The sequence below is a fragment of the Lithobates pipiens genome, unplaced genomic scaffold, assembly GCF_037356315.1.
Source record: "Lithobates pipiens isolate NorthernLeopardFrog02 unplaced genomic scaffold, aLitPip1_a1.2 Scaffold_8, whole genome shotgun sequence".
Classification (NCBI taxonomy): domain Eukaryota; kingdom Metazoa; phylum Chordata; class Amphibia; order Anura; family Ranidae; genus Lithobates; species Lithobates pipiens.
This window is the reverse complement of record NW_027507903.1, coordinates 587,202,455-587,223,875: the sequence shown is the minus strand read 5'-3', so window position 1 is coordinate 587,223,875 and position 21,421 is coordinate 587,202,455. Positions and strand designations below refer to the sequence as shown.

Sequence of the window (21,421 nt, the reverse complement as noted above, 5' to 3'; positions counted from 1 at the left end):
TATGCTAACTTTTACCATGATCTAGAGCAGCCTTTCTCAACCTTTTCAACTCAGAGGACCCCTTGAAATAGTTCTCTGGTCTCAGGGAACCCCTGCTAAAAATTTGAAATCTAAAACTCATGATACATTAGTGTGATGGTCAGTGGGATAAATGGTCCTTACATTTGTGGTCATTGGGAAGAATTACCCCCTTACAGGTAGCTAAAAAGATCAATGGTGTGAGTGGGAACTTATCTGAGAAGCAGAAATTTGCCCAATGCTGAAGGAACCCCTAGCAACTTCTGGAGGAACCCTGGTTGAGAATCACTGATCTAGAGATTACAAGTTGCTGCACATGTCAACAACCAAGTGCCCACCTATTGTGTTGTATGATCATGTGCAGTTTATTGTGACAACACATGATTGCTTGGAGGAATAAGTGACAGACCTTGGGTACATTTTGATTGCTCTTCATATAGAACTGGAAATCACCAGTGCAAAGTTTAGACTTTTGTCTAGGATCCATAGTTAAACATTCTTAAGCATGTGAAGAATATTAGTGCTGAAGCTAGTAGCATAGAAAAAGGACGATGCACTCCATTGCTCACCAGTAACTTCTGAATAGCTCTGTATGTGTCCTTAAACAGCCGAATGATGGGACTGAACCCAGGGTCCTCAGCAATCCTCTATATATACTTTGACTATTGATCCCATGTGAGAATCCTGCCAACTGTCTCTTTTCAGGCCTGTATACATGGATGTTTGTAAATCCCATTTAAATTATATATTTAAGGTCTCTCAAACACACTTTATGTAGTATTTATAGAATCTAACAGGACAACGCATTTTTTTAAAATGTTTAATTTTTTTTTTACTGTAATTTCATGAAAATTGTGTAATTTAAGCACACGCCATGCCCATTTTATGTTTAAAAAAATTGCTGTGGATTGGAAGCAATCTGAAATGCATGGCAAGCTGTATATACACTTCAGATGCATCTGCATTGGTTTCACTACTGCTTTTCAAAGGGAAATGAGAACGCCCTTGTTAAAAGTTTAAAACTAAAAACTAATACCTCTTACAATAATCATCATCTTTTCAATTGCACTTTTAAAGCAAGCTATGTCATTATTGAGGCCACGGAGAACATAGACCCAGCTAAGCACTTTCTTTAATTTATTTCAGTAATTCAATTCAAAAAGTGAAACTCGTATATTATACAGATTCATTACACACAGAGTGATATATTTCAAGCATTTCTTTTAATTTTGATAATTATGGCTTACAGGTAGTGAAAACCCCAAATTCAGTATCTCAGAAAATTATAATATTGTGAAAAAATTCAATAGTGTAGATTCATGGTATCATGCTCTAATAGACTCAAAACACCTGTAAAGTTTTCCTGAGCCTTTCATATGGGTTATTTACGAAAGGCAAATCCATTTTGCACTGCAAGTGCACTTGGAATTCAAGTCGCTGCAGATCCGAGGGGGACATGCAAGGAAAATAAAAAACAGCATTTTAGTTTGCACATGATTGCATGATAAAATCCGCAGAGCTTCCACTCATTTTAGATCTACCCCTTATATTTAAAGCGACTGCACTTCCAAGTGCACTTGCAGTGCAAAGTGGATTTGCCTTTCGTAAATAACCTCCATGGTCTCTTAGTCTGGTTCAGTAGGTTACACAATCATGGGGAAGACTGCTGACTTGACAGTTGTCCAGAAGACAGTCATTGACACTCTCCACAATGACAGTAAGGCACAGAAGGTCATTGCTAAAGAAGATGTCTGCTCACAGAATGCTGTATCCAAGCATATTAATGGAAAGTTAAGTTAGAAAAAAGGTGCACAAGCAACAGGGATAACAGCAGTCTTGAGAAGATTGTGAAGCAAAGGCCATTCAAGAATTTGGGGGAGATTGTAGCCTACGGCTGCTGTCAGTGCTTCAAGAGCCATCACACACAGATGTATCCAGGGCATGGGCTACGACTCTCGCATTCCTTGTGTCAAGCCACTCCTGAACCAGAGACAATGCATCTCACTAGGGCTAAGGAAAAAAAACACTAGACTGTTGCTCAGTGGTCCAAAGTCCTCTTTTCGGATAATTTTTCATTTAATTTGCAAATCAAGGTTCCAGAGTCTGGGGGAAGAGTGGAAAGGTACAGAATCCCAGTTGCATAAGGTCCAGTGGGACGTTTCCACAGTCAGTGTTGAATTGGTGAGCCACGTCATCTGCTTGTGTTGGTCCGCTGTGTTTTATCAAGTCCAAAGTCAGGGTAGCCCTCTACCAGGAAATTCTAGAGCAAATCATGCTTCCCTCTGCTGACCAGTTTGATGGAGATGCTAATTTCATTATCCAGCAGGACTTGGCATCTGCCCACACTGCCAAAAGTAACAATACCTGGTTTAATGATCATGGTATCACTGTGCTTGATTGGCTAGCAAACTTGCCTGACATAAACCCCATAGAGAATCTGTGGGCTATTGTCAAGAGGAAGATTGTCTTGGCTATTGTCATGAGAGATACAAGATCCAACAATGCAGACAAGCTGAAGGCCACTATCAAAGCAACCTGGGCTTTCATAACACCTCAGCAGTGCCACAGGCTGATCACCTCTATGCCAAGCTGCGACCAAGTATTGAGTTATTATAACAAAAGTGAGTACACCCGTCACATTTTTATAAATATTTTATTATATATTTTCATATGACAACACTGAAGAAATTTCACTTTGCCACAATGTAAAGTAGTGAGTGCACAGCTTGTATAACAGTGTAAATTTTCTGTCCCCTCAAAATAACTTAACACACAGCCATTAATGTCTAAACCTCTGGCAACAAAAGTGAGTACACTCCTAAGTGAAAATGTTCAAATTGAGCCCAAAGTGTCAATATTTTGCGTGGCGACCATTATTTTGCACCTCTGCCTTAACCTTCTTGGCCATAGTGTTCACCAGAGCTTCACATGTTACAACTGGAGTCCTCTTCCACTCCTCCATGACAACATCAGGGAGCTGGTGGATGTTAGAGACCTTACGCACCTCCACCTTCTGTTTGACAATGCCCCACAGATGCTCAATAGGACTTAGGTCTGGAGACATGCTTGACTAATGCTTCACCTTTACCCTCAGCTTCTTTAGCAAGGCAGTGGTCATCTTGGAGGTGTGTTTGGGTTCTTTATCATGTTGGAATACTGCCCTGCGGCACAGTCCCTGAATGGAGGGGATCATGCTCTGCTTCAGTCTGTCACAGTACATGTTGGCATTCATGGTTCCCTCAATGAACTGTAGCTCACCTGGTTGCCTCCACAAATGCTTGACACCATCTGAACCAAAAAGGTTTATCGTGGTCTCATCAGACCACAGGACATGGGAACATGGTTCCAGTAATCCATGTTCTTAGTCTGCTTGTCTTCAGCAAACTGTTTGTGGGCTTTCTTGTGCATTATCTTTAGGAGAGGCTTCCTTCTGGGACGACAGCCATGCAAGACCAATTTGATGCAGTGTGGTATGATATGGTCTGAGCACTGACAGGCTGACCCCCCGGCCCTTCAACCTCTGCAGCAATGCTGGCAGCACTTATATGTCTATTTCCCAAAGGCAAACTCTGGATATGACGCTGAGTATGTCCACTGAACTTCTTTGGTCGACCATGGCGAGGCCTATTCTGAGTGGAACCTGTCCTGTTAAACCACTGTATGGTCTTGGCAACCATGCTGCAGCTCAGTTTTAGGGTCTTGGCAATCTTATAGCTTAGGCCATCTTTATGTAGAGCAGCAATTCTTTTTTTCAGATCCTCAGAGAGTTCTCATATTGAACTTCCAGTGACCAGTATGAGAGAGTGAGAGTGATAACACCAAATTTAACACACCTGCTCCCCATTCACACCTGAGACCTTGTAACACTAACTAGTCACATGACATCGGGGAGGGAAAACGGCTAATTGGGCCCAATTTGGAAATTTTCACCTAGGGGTATAATCACTTTTATTGCCAGTGATTTAGACATTAATGGCTGTGTGTTGAGTTATTTTGAGGGGACAGCAATTTTACATGGTCATACAAGCTGTACACTCACTACTTTACATTGTAACAAAGTGTAATTTCTTCAGTGTTGTCACATGAAAAGATATAATAAAATCTTTACAAAAATGTGAGAGGTGTACTCACTTTTGTAAGATACTGTATACTGTACATGGACATACTTTTCAGTAAAGTAACATTTCTGTATTAAAAATTCATTTTTTTATTGGTCTTATGTAATACCGTATATACTCGAGTATAGGCCGACCCGAATATAAGCCGAGGCCCCCAATTTACCCCAAAAAAACTGGGAAACTTATTGACTCGTGTATAAGCCGAGGGTGAGACATGCCTGTCCATCCCTGTGTGTCCGTCCATCCCTGTGTGTCCGTCCATCCCTGTGTGTGTGTCCGTCCATCCCTGTGTGTGTCCGTCCATCCCTGTGTGTGTGTCCATCCATCCATCCCTGTGTGTGTGTCCATCCATCCATCCCTGTGTGTGTGTCCATCCATCCATCCCTGTGTGTGTGTCCATCCATCCCTGTGTGTGTGTGTCCATCCATCCCTGTGTGTGTGTGTCCATCCATCCCTGTGTGTGTGTCCATCCATCCATCCCTGTGTGTGTGTCCATCCATCCATCCCTGTGTGTGTGTCCATCCATCCATCCCTGTGTGTGTGTCCATCCATCCATCCCTGTGTGTGGGTCCATCCATCCATCCCTGTGTGTGTGTCCATCCATCCCTGTGTGTGTGTGTCCATCCATCCCTGTGTGTGTGTGTCCATCCATCCCTGTGTGTGTGTCCATCCATCCCTGTGTGTGTGTCCGTGCAGCCTTGTGTGTCCAGCCTACCTGTGTCCCGAGCCTCCGTCCCGAGCCTCCGTCGTCCCGTGCCTCTGTCCCGTGCCTCCGTCCCGTGCCTCCGTCCCGTCCCGAGCCTCCGTCCTTCTGCCATGCCAGGATCGCCGCTCTTCGTCGGCGCCTCGGCGGCCATTCCTCTGTTCAAAAGCCGCGCCTCCGTCTGTGATAGGCGGAACACTCAATTTCCCAGCAGTCTGTGTTCCGCCTATCACGGACATCCTCTCATCCTCGTCCGTAGTATGAGGATGAGCGGATGTCCGTGATAGGCGGAACACTGACTGCTGGGAAATTGAGTGTTCCGCCTATCACAGACGGAGGCGCGGCTTTTGAATAGTAGAATGTCCGCCGTCTGTCTGCTCGACAAGCTGATCGGGCAGGCAGACGGCGATGACTCGAGTATAAGCCGAGGGGGGCACTTTCAGCCTCAAAAAAGAGGCTGAAAATCTCGGCTTATACTCGAGTATATACGGTATTCTAATTTTCTGAGTTACTGAATTTTGGGTTTTTACTAGCTGTTAGCCATAATCATCAAAATTAAAAGAAAAAAATGCTTGAAATATATCACTCTGTGTGTAACACATCTATATATAGGTAATATATGAGTTTCACTTTTTTTTTTATTGAATTGCTGAAATTAATTTACTTTTTGATGATATTCAAGTAGATAAAAAGATACAATAAAAAAAAAAGATACAGCTACTGTATTATTTTAACCTTCTTCTAGCATAAAATCAAACCTAATATAGAGCAGCAAAGTCACATAAATGACAAACATCTCACTGGTATGGCGAAATAAAAAAATAGAAATTTAGGTATTTTTTTTTATTTTTTTATTATTGGTCTCTCCTGCACCACTGCGATTGTTTCATTGATTTCTGAACATACTACACAAAATAGATGGATATTATTAGAGATTTTTCATAAATAGGTGACTTATTTCAAGGTAGGACAAGGTATTGACTCTTTTCTGTCTTTCCTTCAGTTTCATGGGTATTCTAATACGTATGAACAAGTACTAAAAACATTCAACATTGTCTTCACCTCCCTCTTCTCTTTGGAGTGTATACTGAAAATCATGGCTTTTGGGGCTTTGGTAAGTTTTGCTATTAGTGTTATTTTTTGTAGTTAGTACACCTGTAAGTGTGCAGCGGACTGTGTACCACAGTAGGGAACATGACAAGTTGCCACCGCCATTGTTTATTTTCTTTGTGAATTATAGTTTTAGTTTGTTTTGTAAATGTGAGTTTCAAGCCTTGTTTTTATCCTGGCAACTATTCTGTTTAAGGCTCATTGGTACTGTATTATTAAACCGTATTCTATGAAAAAAAGGGGTAGGGGTCATAGACATTCTATTAGACCTTAACAGTAACAAATACTGTAGAATTATCATGGTTTGTGTGACACCATGCTATTTGAGTTTTACTAAGGCAGTGCACCAAGGATAGGTTGGGGTAATAGTACAGATGACAAAACATCATTGTTAACGATACTAAACCCCTTCTCAGCCTCAGCACTTTACAGTATATGTAACTATCTATGTACATACTGTATGTAAAATAGTTTGAGCTTACAGATAAGGAAATAGTGCTTGGTTGAGATAGAGATCACCATTACACATCTAAACCTGAAAAAAGTATAAGGCTACAATAGCTGACCTCTTGTGAAAATGTAAGTTGCCTTGCTATCTTCAACTTTTTACTTGTTAAAACACTGACCTGAAATAAGTATGCGGATAAGGAAGATAAAAGTCAGAACTAATCTGCACACTAACTAGTGGAAAAGGCCAGTAACAAAAAACAACAAGCCTCCTTCTTATAGAGTTCCCTATAAATCCAGCCATGTTGTCTATGCATGTTGACAAAGCACTGCAGTGTTTGAGCAATATGTGTGTCAAGCACTCATTTTGGCAAGAGCTGGCGAGAAATGGTGCTACAAATGAGAAAACTGAAGTACAAGGTAAACGCTGGAGACCAGGTGCTCACAGCAAAGTATCAGAATAAACCGTTTCAGGAACTTACCTATTGTCACAGACCAGGGTACCAGAATGAGGGAGACCAATACTGCACAAGGTATCGCTGCCCATTAGGTGTCCTCAGAAAGCATGCTGGAACAGCGATCTCTGTAGGAGTTAAAAATCAAACACCAAGTTCCTGAAGCACTCAACCTGAAAGTAAATAGGGGGTGTATAGGAATAAAATTGGCAGCTACCAACCACTGGAAAATGGAAAACAGGATATACGAAAACTAAGGCAGCGCTCTATGGGAAAAAAAGTCAAAAAGTATGTCCATGTGTATATTCACATATAAAATTATGTACACCTTGGATTCAGTTAAAAAACACTTTATTGCACTTGAGTTGAAGCCCAGCAATGTCCACAGGGCTATGGGTATAAGCGTAGACAGTAGTGTAAAAGGAAAAAAATATTATAACTATACACTAGAATAGGTGAAATTTAAAAGAAAAAGTTTTAAACACGGTACCACCATATATTCCTGAAGAGGAGGGGTTAACTGCTCTCGGAAGGCATACCGTTCACTGTTAACAGGAAGTCATTCAAAGATGTATGAAGAACGCTCTGGCTCCAATATGACAGAGTGGGGTGACAGGGAACTCTGCCTGCTGTCACGGGACCGATGGGTGTGGAGATGGAGAAGCGAAGGAAACTTCCGCCGGCCACACCAGTGGTTGGAGCTAACCTCTGTGTTCCCCAAACACGGCTTCTGACTCAGATGGCATATGGACGTCTGTCAGATGGGGATTCTTTCCCATAGAGCGCTGCCTTCATTTTCGCATTCTATAGGAGTTAAGGATTCTTTGCTTTGTACATAGAAGGCCAGTTTATTAATTTATATCTAATATTCAAAAAAGGCAGACCAGTGCAGAAATATGTACAAAATAAATATTTACAAAAAAACAAGAAAGAAAATGACATAGAAAAATGTTGGCTAATGGCTAAAAATATATATAATTTGGGCACCATAATTTTATCCTGTTGATGGGACCACATCGAGCAGACCAGTAACTCTCACAGAAGAAGAACAGAACAAGCCCCAGATGAATTACACTGTTAATTTCCATGCGCTATGTGGGGTGGACTCTTTCCCTTGACCAATCACCTTTGGATGTGATAAAAGTTCTTGCCTCTGAAGGTGCTGTAGACTATATAGACCAAATCAGTTCTGATGGCTGGGTTGGAGTTAGGATCTCCAACACCAGCATATTATCTTATTCACTGCAAGTCAAAAGAAAAAAAAATACAAGAAGGGTCCATATAATAGTTTAGTTGGTCCCTAGTTAGTAATATAAGGCTTGGACATTCCATTTTGCATCTGCAATATTTGGATCTTATGATAGATCAAAAACATATTCCCTCTGATCTTCGGAGTAATGAGTGTAGTTTCCTAACGTGAAATTACCTTTTCCTTCCTTCTGATTTGCATTCTCCCTTCCTAGTGAGTTGACAGTTGTTTATCTGTTTTATAGCCACAAGCCTATAGGGTTTTGCCAAAGAGTCAAGACCTGTAAGCTGCTAGGTGTTAATTCAGGTCTAAGATGCCTATTCAGACCATCATACATACACCAAACTACTTGGATGGTTCTATATTTCTATAATACAATACATACTAATTAAAAATTTGAAGTCCTTCTTGTCTATGTTTGTATATATATATATATATATATATATATATATATACATACATATACATATACATATATATATATATATATATATATATATACACACACAGTGGGGGAAATAATTAAATAATTATTTGATCCCCTGCAAATTTACAAAGAAATTAATGGTTTATAATTATTTTAGGGGTAATGTAAATGATAGAGACAACCAAAAATCCATAAAAAACACATGATGCAAATGTTATAAACTGAGCTGCAGTTCAGTGAGTAAGGCCGGGTCCATACTGTAACCCACTGCGGATTGCACAGGAGCGCCACCATGCGTCCCTGTTCCCCATTTCAGGGATGAATCAGGGCCGATTCTATGCCTGAATTCGGCCCTGAAACTGAGCCAAAGACGCACAGCGTTTCTGTGCAGTGCACTCTGCAGCAGCAATGCAGTTATGCAAACTGGCTGCATAGGGATCCAGTCACATTCTCCTGCTATGCGAATTGGATGCGGGGAAATCCGCATCTAATTCGCATATGTGTGAACCTGGCCTAAAAAAAGTATTTCATCCCCAATTATAAAATCTACAGGGGATCAAATAATTATTTTCCCCACTGTGTATATATATATATATATATATATATATATATATATATATATATATATATATATATATATATATATATATTGAAGTCAGAACTTGTCCATGCAAGTACTAAAAGCATGACAATCAAGCAACCACAAGATGTCAGCAATGGGAGCCTACATACTCCCCTCAGTACAGGTTTACTTTATGCCTTGTCCCAATATGTTCATCCTAGCCTTAGCCGAGTGTTCCTGTGATAAGAGAGACAGTGCTGGAGCTTAAATAGGGCTAAAATAGGCTTTAATTGTCACACTTCAAAAATACACAAAAAAATTCCATAGCACAAGTATTATATCCACATCCTACCAAACCCACCCTCTAGTAGTACATTTAGTATAAAAGGTTTTATTTACATATAAATATTTGTCATTTCTGTTGTCTACATCTTACTTTTCTGCAGCCTATCTGAGTATGAAAGAAATATGTGGGTATCATGCTTTCCCTACTGTATTTTCCACAATAAGGTAGCATACATTAAAATAGAAGCAAAGTCAAAAGAGACTTTAGGCACATTTGCCCCCATGCTGCCTGTTGCAAGCTAAACCTAAAAAAATAGCTGTCAAATGCTTAAATGTCACCTAGAGCATTCAGGCCCGAGAGTCCAGTGATTCCCCGATACGTCATCCCTAACACTTTGAATAAAAGACTACAAACTGGGTGCCTCTACCTCTCCGAGCACTGCTCCTTCAGGCTATGGTCCTAGACCAGGGAATCAGCAGCCTGTTGGCTCTAAAGGGAGAGTTTTCCTGGTAACAGGCAATTGTTCGGTAATTATTTTTAGGTTTTCCTGGTCACCTTCTGACTCTAGACTGCTTTATAATGACTCCTTTCACTGAACTTGACCTTAAAGTGGTTGTAAACCTCATCCATGAAATATGAACAAAGCATATCCCTATATAGTTTATAAGTTTTCCTGACACCAAGCTAAAAAAGGTGAGAGGGGAGCTCCAGCTGATTGACAGTCTCAGCTCTGTTCCTGTGTGCTGTGTGAAGAGGGGTGTGTATCTTCCCTCAAATCAGCTCTCAGAGCTCTCCCCACTGAGCTCTGCAGTGAGTAATTTCAGCTCTCCGCCCCCCGGCTCTTTGACAGCTGAGACAAGCTGTATTAATTCTGGACTTTGAACAGATGTAGAGAAGCAAAGACATATAAAGAGATACAACTTATGTAGGTGGATTTGTTTCATCTCTGTGTATCACCTGCGGCCAGTCACTGGAAGGGTCTATGGAAGGGTTTACAACCACTTCAAAGTGAACCTGTTTGTATGCACAATAAAGTATTTACATATTCTGGAAAAACAGTAGAAGCTGCCTAAAACCTACATTCCCCTCTGTAGCTATAAATATTACAGTGCCTTGAAAAGTATTGTAAAGTAATTTTATTGGAATTTTATGTGATAGACCAACACAAAGTGGCACATAATTGTTAAGTGGAAGGAAAATGATAAATGGTTCCAAATCTTTTACAAATACATTTCTGAAAAGTGTGGTGTGTATTTGTATTCAGCCCCTTTACTCTGATACCCCTAACTAAAATATAGTGAAACCAATTGCCTTCAAATGTCACCTAATTAGTGAATAGAGTCCACCTGCGTGTTTTAATCTCAGTATAAGTACAGCTGTTCTATGAAGCCCTCAGAGGTTTGTTAGAGAACCTTTGTTAACAAACAGCATCATGAAGGCCAAGGTACACACCAGACAGGTCAGGGAAAAAGTTGTGGAGAAGTTTAAAGCAAGGTTAGGTTATAAAAAAAATCTCCCAAGCTTTGAACATCTCACGGAGCACTGTTCAATCCATCATCCGAAAATGGAAAGAGTATGGCACAACTGCAAACCTACCAAGACATGACCGTCCACCTAAACTGACAGGCCGGGCAAGAACATTAATCAGAGAAGCAGCCAAGAGGTCCATGGTAACTGGAAGAGCTGCAGAGATCCACATCTCAGGTGGGAGAATCTGTCCACAGAACTATTAGTCGTGCACTCCACAAATCTGCCCTTTATGGAAGAGTGGCAAGAAGAAAGCCATTGTTGAAAGAAAGCCATAAGAAGTCCAGTTTGCTGTTTGCGAGAAGCCATGTGGGGGGACACAGCAAACATGTGGAAGAAGGTGATCTGGTCAGATGAGACCAAAATGGAATTTTTTGTCTAAAGGCAAAACGCTATGTGTGGCGGAAAACTAACACTGCACATCACCCCAAACACACTACCCCCACCATGAAACATGATGGTAGCAGCATCATGTTGTGGGGATGCTTTTCTTCAGCAGCGATAGGGAAGCTCGTCAGAGTTGATGGAAAGATGGATGGAGCCAAATACAGGGCAATCTTAGATGAAAACCTGTTAGATTCTGCAAAAAAGGAGACTGGGGCGGAGGTTCACCTTCCAGCAGAACAACGACCCTAAACATACAGCCAGAGCTAAAATGGAATGTTTTAGATCAAAGCATATTCATATGTTAGAATGGCCCAGTCAAAGTACAGACCTAAATCCAATTAAGAATCTGTGGCAAGGTTTGAAAATTGCTGTTCACAGACGTTCTCCATCCAATCTGACAGATCTTGAGCTATTTTGCAAAGAAGAATGGGCAAAAATGTTACTCTCTAGATGTGCAAAGCTGGTAGAGACATCCCCAAAAAGACTTGCAGCTGTATTTGCAGTGAAAGGTGGTACCCCACACTTTTCACATATTTAATTGTAAAAAAAAAATTGAAAAACATTTATCATTCTCCTTACACTTTATGTGCCACTTTCTGTTGGCCTATCACAGTGATGGCGAACCTTGGCACCCCAGATGTTTTGGAACTACATTTCCCATGATGCTCATGCACTCTGCAGTGTAGTTGAGCATCATGGCAAATGTACTTCCAAAACATCTGGAGTGCCAAGGTTCACCATCACTGTGGTCTATCACATAAGATCCCAATTAAATACATTTACGTTTTTTGTTGTAACATGACAAAATGTGCAAAATTTTAAGGGGTAAGAATACTTTTTCAAGGCACTGTATGTATAAAACCCATGTGAGATAGTAATTAATAGGAAAAGAGCTAAGAGTTCAGTGGCTCTGTTGTGATGTGATTTATTTTTTTACATAATATTTATAGCTACACAGGGGAATGCAGACTTGTTTTACACTGCTTCTACTGTTTTTCCAGACGGGCATATTAATCCCAATGCAGTATGACACTTGAGGTCATAGCAGACCAGGTCAAAGGAGGCGCACACAAAAAAAAAAACTGCCATTATCTGTAACCCAATGCCCTATTGGTTTTCCCATTGCTCTCTACTTTTGCCAAAAGCAAATTTGTTTACAAATTTTATGAAATGATTTAATTTTTATTGTGGACCAATGAAAAACATTTCTAGTAAACCTGCAACCCGCAAACACACCAGTTACGCTTGTAAGTCATGTTTATAAATGTCTTCAGACAACACTCATACAACTTTTAGGCTGGGTTCACACTATTGCGAATTGGAGTCCTGTGCGTCTTCTGGTCCGTTTCAGGTCCGAATTCAGCCAAAAATTCGGACTAAAATCAGACCTGAAACGGTGAACAGGGACGCAACGGAACCCTGCCATGAGCTGCTCTGTTAGGGTTGCCACCTGTTCGGGATTCACCCGGGCAGTTCGGTTTGGAATCATGCATCCGGGTTTCAGACTGTCTGAGACATGAACACATTATTCAGACTGGACTAAGTCTCCCCCCATCTCTCTCCGGTTTCTAAGTGAGTACACTAATGCAAATCAGGGTTTCTAGAGCACTCATTACATCATAGCTCCCCCTTACATTAGAGTTCTCTTTGTACACCAGAGCATCCCTTATGTTAGCGTCCCCAGAGTTCTCCCTTACATCAGAGTCTGCAGAATCCCCCCTGTAAAGGAGGGTACTTTGTGGACGCTGATGTAAAGGGGAACTCTGTGGACGCTGTTGTAAAGGGGAACTCTGTGGACGCTGTTGTAAAGGGGAACTCTGTGGACGCTGATGTAAAGGGAGAACTCTGTGGATACTGATGTAAAGGGAGAACTGTGTGGATGCTGATGTAAAAGGGGAACTCTGTGGACGCTGATGTAAAGGGAGAACTCTGTGGATGCTGATGTAAAAGGGGAACTCTGTGGACGCTGATGTAAAGGGGGACTCTTAAGATTAACTTCATATGATTAGAAATGTTATTTAATAGCAAAATCTATGCATAGTTTATCTATACTATAAAAAAAATGTGTTGTGCGACGCTGAAGTGTTTGGGTTTGACTTGAAGAAAAGGTGGCAACCCTACACTCTGTTGCTTCAGTGTGAACCCAGCCTCAAGCATTCACACCGTTTTCCAATGGAATCCAATTGGAATATGCGTGAATCCTACGTGAATATTTTGTGAAAACATTTATAGATAAATCTTCATGGTGTATTCTTTATTACAGTAAATGTTTCTGAATTTGGTAATGATTATACTGATGGACAGTTATAGCCCACTGAACTGTGAATGTATATATATATATATATATATATATATATATATATATATATATATATATATATATATATAGCAAATTTGAATTGTGAACTTTTATTGAATTCCTAGGATAGTCTTTAAACAAACACAGGAAATGTGAAAATCATAAATGTTAATAGCTTTATTGTGGTCTGTTCTAGAATTATTTTCGCGACGCTTGGAATGTCTTTGATTTTGTGACGGTTCTCGGCAGCATTACAGATATTGTAGTTACAGAGTTCTGGGTAAGTGCAAAATATGGTGGGTTGAATGTTATCCCTCTGCAGAGCATCGGTGGGTCCGTTCTGAGCATAAGTGTGTGTCATTAAGCAGCTCATCGTGGCTGCCCCATGTACTGATGTCTGCTCTTTAGAGAGTTGTGTGTATGGTAGTGAGCTGTGGTGTGCTGACCTTTACTAGAAATATTTGTATAGGCCATGGTTCTTTTATATCACTACTGCACCTGGTTTCATTTTACACACACACACACTAACGATTAATAAAAATGATTAAAAATGGGGGTTTCCCGCATCAACCAGCTTAGTTATCGGGTTTTGGCTTTCATTTCAGAATTCAGTCAAAGTCAAGTATGGTTTAGGTCCCAAACCTGCCCTTTTTGATCAGAATCCCTAAACATCGCCCCCCGTAGTTTTTAGGGGTATTGCACCTAAATACAGTCCTGTTCTCTAAGGCCTCTTTCACACGGACGATCCGTTCAGGTCCGCCTGTCAGTTTTTTAGGCGGACCTGAACGGACGCTCCATAGACCCCTATGGAGTGTCGGATGTTAGCGGTGACATGTCCGCTGACATCTGACCCGCTCCAATCCGAAAAAGTGTGATGGAGGAAAAACCTACTTTTCCATCCGTCTGCGGATCGGGTGATGACGGACTCTGCGGTCTGTCGTCTTCCGATCCCCTATAGGGGAGAGCGGCGCTCTGACAGGTCCGTCCCTGCGCAGTGTGCAGAGACGGACCTGTCATCTTCCTGCTCAGCGGAGATCGACGGAGCGATCCCCGCTGAGCAAGCGGATGTTCACGGGGTGGATCATCACGGATCCATCCTGTGTGAAAGAGGCCTTAATGACCTTTTCTTCTTCTCTACTCTAGTAACTGTTAAACACTCGCACCCTCAACACCTCTCTCACCCTTCCTCCTTTCACTTTTACCATTTGGAACTTTCCAGCCCTGCAAATACTATCTCTTTGGATCATTTACACATTCTCCATTGGTGACTGATCCAGCACAACACAAAGGGGATCATTTGCTAAAACGGGAGAGTGCAAAAATTGGTGCAGCTCTGCATAGAAGTCAATCAGCTTCCAGGTTTAGAAGCCAATCCGCTTCCAGGTTTTTTTGTCAAAGCTTACATGAAGAAGCTGAATTTAGAAGCTGATTGGCTACCATGCACAGCTGCACCAGATTTTGTACTCTCTAGTTTTAGTAAATCAGCCCTACTGCCATCTTGTGTATATAGCTGACCTGTTACCTTGCCTCTTGTTTCTGCCCCTTTCACTTATCAAGTCTGAATAGCTCTCACTGTTGTATGTTGTTGTACTTCCATATACTTTGCTGTACACGTTTGTACAGTGCCATGGTACATGGAGGTGCTCTACATATATACACAACATGCTACTGTATGGCAAAACGTGTAGTAATCACATTAAAACGGGCTTGTTCTGTATTTATGAAGATCTTTCTCTTTTCTTCCAAGTAGCTTCTTCAGCTCTTATGACTGTCAGGAACATACACTAAACAATATCTTTATTCTCCAAAAAAACAATCCATACACATTAATTACTTAAAGTGTTTGTTACCCTAACATTTCATATTCCTTATATGTGTCTGCTGTACCATGTACTTGTATGAAAAAGTATCCCGTTCTCTTTGTATTGCTTCCTTTATGTGAAATCCCTGGTGTTCCTGTCAGTCCCTCTGCTTTCCTATCAAAAACTGACCACATTAAGTGGGAGAACACAGCGTGGTCAGCTCTGTAGCTGTGTTGGGAACTCAGCCTGCTTTCTTCCAATGATCAGTCTTGTCCTGACATGCCCCCCCCCCCCCCCCCCGCACAGCCTTTCACTGGTGGGAAGCTCAGTGTCCTGCTGCTTCTCCTCCCCCTCTTATGCAGCTGAGAACAGAGGGAATGTAATCACTTACAAAAAAGGGAGAAAAAAGCTATTTTTATTTTTTTAATCTATGCACAAATGTTTTCACCTTTCATTTCTATTTTAAACTGAATGGGTTGTTTTACAAGGTGATCGTGTACAATCACTTTAATGATTCTGTAATCTATTTTTTTATGAAAGTGTTCCTTATTGTGTTTTTCTGCCTGCTTGTAACATCCTCCGTGAGCTCCTGAATCTCTCCTTTTTCCCCACACTTTCATTTGTTTGGAATGAGTAGTGCACATTAGTTGCAGTCATGGGCACTGCTCTATGCGCACTACACATCCCATAGTCCATAGCCCATAGTCCATCCTGGGGGCGAGCAAGAGAGGGTGGCTACATTGCTACAAACAGTGGGAACAAGGAGAACGAACAAAGCCACCCTTGACTGCTGAGAAGCTTAGGCTTATCTTAACCCCACTTATTTAAACCACAACCAACCCTGTTCTGCAAAAATACACATAGACCACTTTTAGTTGAATGTAGGGCAAGGCCACAGCTTTATTGAACATATCAGTATAACAACCTTCAAAATACAAATGACCATGCCGGTCACGGTTAAGCCATGAGCATCTATAAACAAACCGTATAGTCTAAGAGGCCTGTCTCCACCATCAGTGTGAGACAAGCATTAAACTGACCCCATAATTAAACTTGAGGGCTTAGCCCATAAAGTAATACCAATTACTGGCAAAGTAAAACTGCCAATGAAGCTGTGACGAAACACACAACGGGCGGGTAGGTGGGCAACTCTTCAAAATACACAACTAACTCTTGTGATGTCAAATTCTCTGGAAAGTTTTGGGACGTGCCTGTGCATAGCCTTTTCTAGAGTTCCGGCTCCATCCAGTTACTTGGTGACATTGTAACCAATCCCAATGGAGCCACTCCGACTCCCTCATTAGGTTGATGCCCCGCTTGGTTGCCAAGCATTCAGCAGTCATGGCTCCCTTTCCTTAGGGTGGGGCGGGTCAAGGGGCCTTCACTAACAGGAAGTCACATCACAGCAGTAAAGAAAAGGAATTAGGAGATTTGGAGCAGGCTAAAATCTATCGAAGGGACTTTTTGGAATAAAGATTTTTTTTTAAACCAGAGTTGATTGTCACTATAATCATACGGCCATGGAATGTGTCAACATCTGCTTTTTAACATTCTATGGTAATTTCTATTAAGGTGACTGATACTATAAATGGCCAGGTATGTTCCTGACACTCATTAGAACTGAAGAAGTGGTTTGGGTAAGCAGTGAGATGTCTTCACAACAAGCCTAGATGAATGTGACTAACTACAATGGCCTAGATAAATGACAACCTTCACAGACATATTGGCAAAACATACACAACAGTAAACAAGAAACAATAGGAAAGAGAGGCCAGGATGGTTTTAAATAAAATTTAGAAACTAATGCAGTGAAAGGTTTTTGTGGTTTGTTAATGGATGCTGCATACCCATAGTATATCGCTATGTACATGTGTATGGAATGCAATGTTTTGTCATAACAATTGAAGTATTAAAAAGTACCATATGTGATATTTATTAATATACAATGAGGTGAATTAATCCAAAGTGGAGCAGCCAGAATCTGGAACCGCTGTTTATGGCAACCAATCAGCTTCTATCTTCAGCTGGTGGGTAGGTGCAGTGTGGTGCGGCTGGAAATGCACAGAGTCCAAGTGCAATAACAGAAATATATTGTAACACAAATCCAGCAATACGGTGGTCATCAACCCTATCCTCAGGGCCCACTAACAGGCCAGGATTGCAAGATGACTGAAATACATCACAGGTGATATCATTTTCTGCTCAGTGATTTCGGTATTCTAGTCTGCATCTCCCCCAAGGTAATACATAAAACCTGGCCTGTTAGTGGGCCCTGAGGACAGGGTTGACGACCACTGCAGCAATACACAACAGGCCTGGTGGGAGGTCAATCCGACCGAGAGCACTCACAAGTTGTAACAGCAATGAGACAGTAGTTTAAAGACTCAGTCTCCCATTGGGGGAAGCGCAATGGAAGCGGTCAAATCAGTGCGACTTTGAATCCATCGGAGTGACACCGATTTTAAAAAAGGTTGTTGTGCTACTTTTTGTAAGTTCAGCTACGACTTGCATAGATATCTGTGCATGAAGTCGCACAGATGTCTTCCAAGTCACACCTGAAGTCGCACATCATGTGACTTTGAAATCATGTTTCTTTAAGTGAAGTTGCACGATTTCAAAGTTGGATTCAGTGTGACCGAAGACTAAGCCCTTGTACACACGGTTGGACATTCCGACAGAAAATGTCCAATCGGACTGTGTTGTCGGATAATCCGACTGTGTGTGGGCTCCATCGGACTGTTTCCGTCGGAATATCTGACGGATAACATTTTAGAGCTGGGCTATAAAACTTTCCGACAACATGATCGGATCGGACTTTGTCCGATTGTGTGTAGAGAATTCCGATCGGACAAAGTGCCACGCATGCTCAGATCAAATTCCTAGACCAAAGCTATTGGCTACTAGCCTGGACGTAGTCCTGTCGTAACAAAATAACGTCGTCATGTTACGTACGATCGGATTTTCCGACAACTTTGTCCGACCGTGTGTATGCAACACAAGTTTCGGACAAAATCCGTCGGACAAAATCCGACGGATTTTGTTGTCGGAAAGTTCCGACCGTGTGTACAAGGGCTAAGAGGTGCCGACAGCATCTGTCACGAGGAGCAGAATGCAGTCTGGCCGGTCTAATAAAGCACATTGCCCACGTCTTGCGCTGATCCCACTATCTCAGGATCACCCTCACTGTATGGGACAGTCTCTGACATTCTCGGGAGGACGGCTTGCGGCATCGTGACAGGAACCATTACACCTGCATGAGATTGGGGTTTTGTTGGATCAGAGTTCACTTCTCCTGGGTTGGAATCTCGGTGGGTTCCATCTGAGGTGACACTGCTTGCCCTTTGAGAGAACATGAGAAGGCTTACAGAGGACGCAAGACGGGGGCTGCCTCCACGTCCTCTTGGCTTGAATCTACATTCGGCCCTAGACATTCTTCTGGATAGCGGTAAAAAGCATCTACATGTCCATCCTGGCTTGTAGCGAATCTTGTAGTTGAGCCAAGCCAGTCGGCTGACCTACCTTTGCTCCAAAGCCCCCAGTTTGGCTGTCTCTAGGTAGGCAAGGGCTGTTATCTGGGAAAACCTCTATTTCTGCCCCCATGAGATATTCTGTGAACCCCTCTGTGATGGCCCAAGCCAGGGCCAGCAACTCCAGTTTAAAGGAGCTATAGTTGTGGGGATTCCTCTCGGTGGACTGCAGACCATAGCTCACATAGGCAATCACATGCTCGCACAAATCCCGCTCTTGGGCCAGTACAGCCCCCAAACCCCGCCAGCTCCCATCTGTATACACTTGCAGTGGTTTCAAGCAATCCGCATATGCTAGTAGAGGTTTAAAAGTAGGTTTTAGCTTTTGTTGTTGGGGTTCTTACAACTGAGACTGGATTGAGGGTGATAGCCCCCCTTTCTTTTGGGTGGTAGGGCCGCTCAGTAGCTGGGTGAGAGGGGTGGTGATTTGTGATGAACCACCAATAGTATTCTACCAGCCCTAGGAAAGAGCACAACTCAGTGATAGTCTTGGGGGGGGTGCCAATTCTGTACTGCCTGGACTGTGGACAGGCCGGGGAGCAGAGGGCACACTCTTAAAATTTTAATATCCCGAGCATCTCTCTATTAAGTGTTGGAACGTACTGGGGCATTGCTCAGTCTGAAGGGCATGCGATTAAATTTGAATAGTCCCAGGGGTATGATAAAGATCTTGATCCCTCTGGAACTTGCTAATAGCTGCTTGCCAGATTAAGAGTAAAGAAAAAAATTACGGTATCACTCCTGAATGTGTGGAGTGTCCCCCGTATGAATCGGCTGGTCAATGGCCTCTATGCAACCATAGTCCTCAGGGCTGGTAGCAAAGACCAGTATGTGCTCCTGCAGTAGTTGATGAAGTAGCCGCTGTTTGGGTTAGGGATACTACTGGAATAGCTGGCCATTCCTTTCCAGGACTAATTTGTATTGCGGCTCCTCTCCTTTAGGGAGATCATAGATGCCTGTAATGGGGCTCAGACATCTTCCACCCCTGGCTGGGACTCAGAGATGCAGTGGTGGGGCACCTTGTAAAGGCATGCAATGGTGGTATGGTTAGAGAGTGGGATCTGGGAGATCCCCAGATTCATAAACCGAACCAACACCTTCACTTTGTGGACCTTGGAGAAAGTGCAGGCAACCAGACACAGGGCAGGCAGCAGCATCCCAGGCGGAACCCGCCGTGTCACTAGGTCTTTGCGGGGCTCCACATTACCATGGTCCCTTGCAGTTTATGGTAAGCCCTGATGGTAAGGGACCTCTTGGAGGGGTGCCAGGAGTATCTTTTGCTTGAAGGGGCATACTGACAACACCCACCTGCTCAGGCTGCTTTCTCGCTGCCCTCTGGTAGGCTTCATAGGCCCGAATCTTGTTGGGGCAGACTGTACAGCTTGTAGACCACAGCCTTACACACACTGGCCTGTATGCCCAAACTTGGCCAGAAAGTGGGGTACGTCCAAGTCTTTTGGGATGTTCATGCCAAGAACGATAGGTACTGCTGAGCTCACTGGGCTGCAAGTCACCACGGCTCTAACTCACTCCACTACCTGGTTGTCTAAGCCCTTGTACACACGGTCGGACATTCCGACAACCAAATCCGTCGGATTTTGTCCAAAACTGTTGCATACACACAGTCGGACAAAGTTGTCAGAAAATCCGATCGCACTTATCGTGATGACGTTATTTAGTTGGGACGGGACTACGTTCAGGCTAGTAGCCAATAGCTTTGGTCTAGGAATTTGATCTGAGCATGCGTGGCACTTTGTCCGATCGGAATTCTCTACACATGATCGGACAAAGTCCGATCGGATCATGTTGTCGGAAAATTTTATAGCCCAACTGGAAAACTTGGTCCATCGGATACTCCGAAGGAAACAGTCCGATGGAGCCCACACACTGTCGGATTATCCGACAACACGGTCCTATCGGACATTGTCCATCGGAATGTCCGACTGTGTGTACAAGGGCTTACTGTATCTTCATCCAGGTAACACCTTCCACAGTATGGGCAGGTTGTTGGCCGCTGAGAGGGACAGCCAAGAGTCGTCCAGCTGGTAAAACTGCATCTCAGCGTTGTGTTTTTACTGCCCCTCAAACACAAGTGTAAAAGGCCTTAAAGTTTAAAAATGAAACAGAAAAGTGGATTGGTTGTTATTCACAACTGCTTCAGATTCTGGCTACTCCCACTTTTATAAATTCCCTTGAGTATGTTACAAGAATGCAATGTTTGAATGCTATGATCATCTGTGTGACAATACATGAGGGTATGCGGTTACATCCCATTTTACTGTGTTATGTTTACTTTTAGTGTTATTTTAGACCCTGTGAGAACAGTGCAGGGTTGTGCTAGTAATCTACAAAAATCTGCTCTGCTGGAATTAATGTAAATAATGCAGTCCACTGGAAACTACGTGGAGTTCTGCTGGAAGCTGTGAATAATCCAGTGCAGTATATGTAGATAATGCAGTGCTTTTAAAGAATGTGTACTGCGTGTAATATTGCTGTATGGGATG

General features: G+C 42.4%; 1 protein-coding gene across 8 annotated transcripts in view; it reads left to right on the top strand.

Annotated features, from left to right (window-relative positions):
* Positions 1 to 21,421, top strand: part of CACNA1A (calcium voltage-gated channel subunit alpha1 A) — a 407,588-nt gene that overhangs the window by 243,048 nt on the left and 143,119 nt on the right. For all 8 annotated transcript variants that reach the window (XM_077470422.1, XM_077470419.1, XM_077470424.1 and 5 more), the window contains exons 29-30: positions 5,843 to 5,953; positions 13,785 to 13,868. In XM_077470422.1, the coding sequence (XP_077326548.1) occupies positions 5,843 to 5,953; positions 13,785 to 13,868 (195 nt within the window). The remainder of the gene's footprint in view (positions 1 to 5,842; positions 5,954 to 13,784; positions 13,869 to 21,421) is intronic.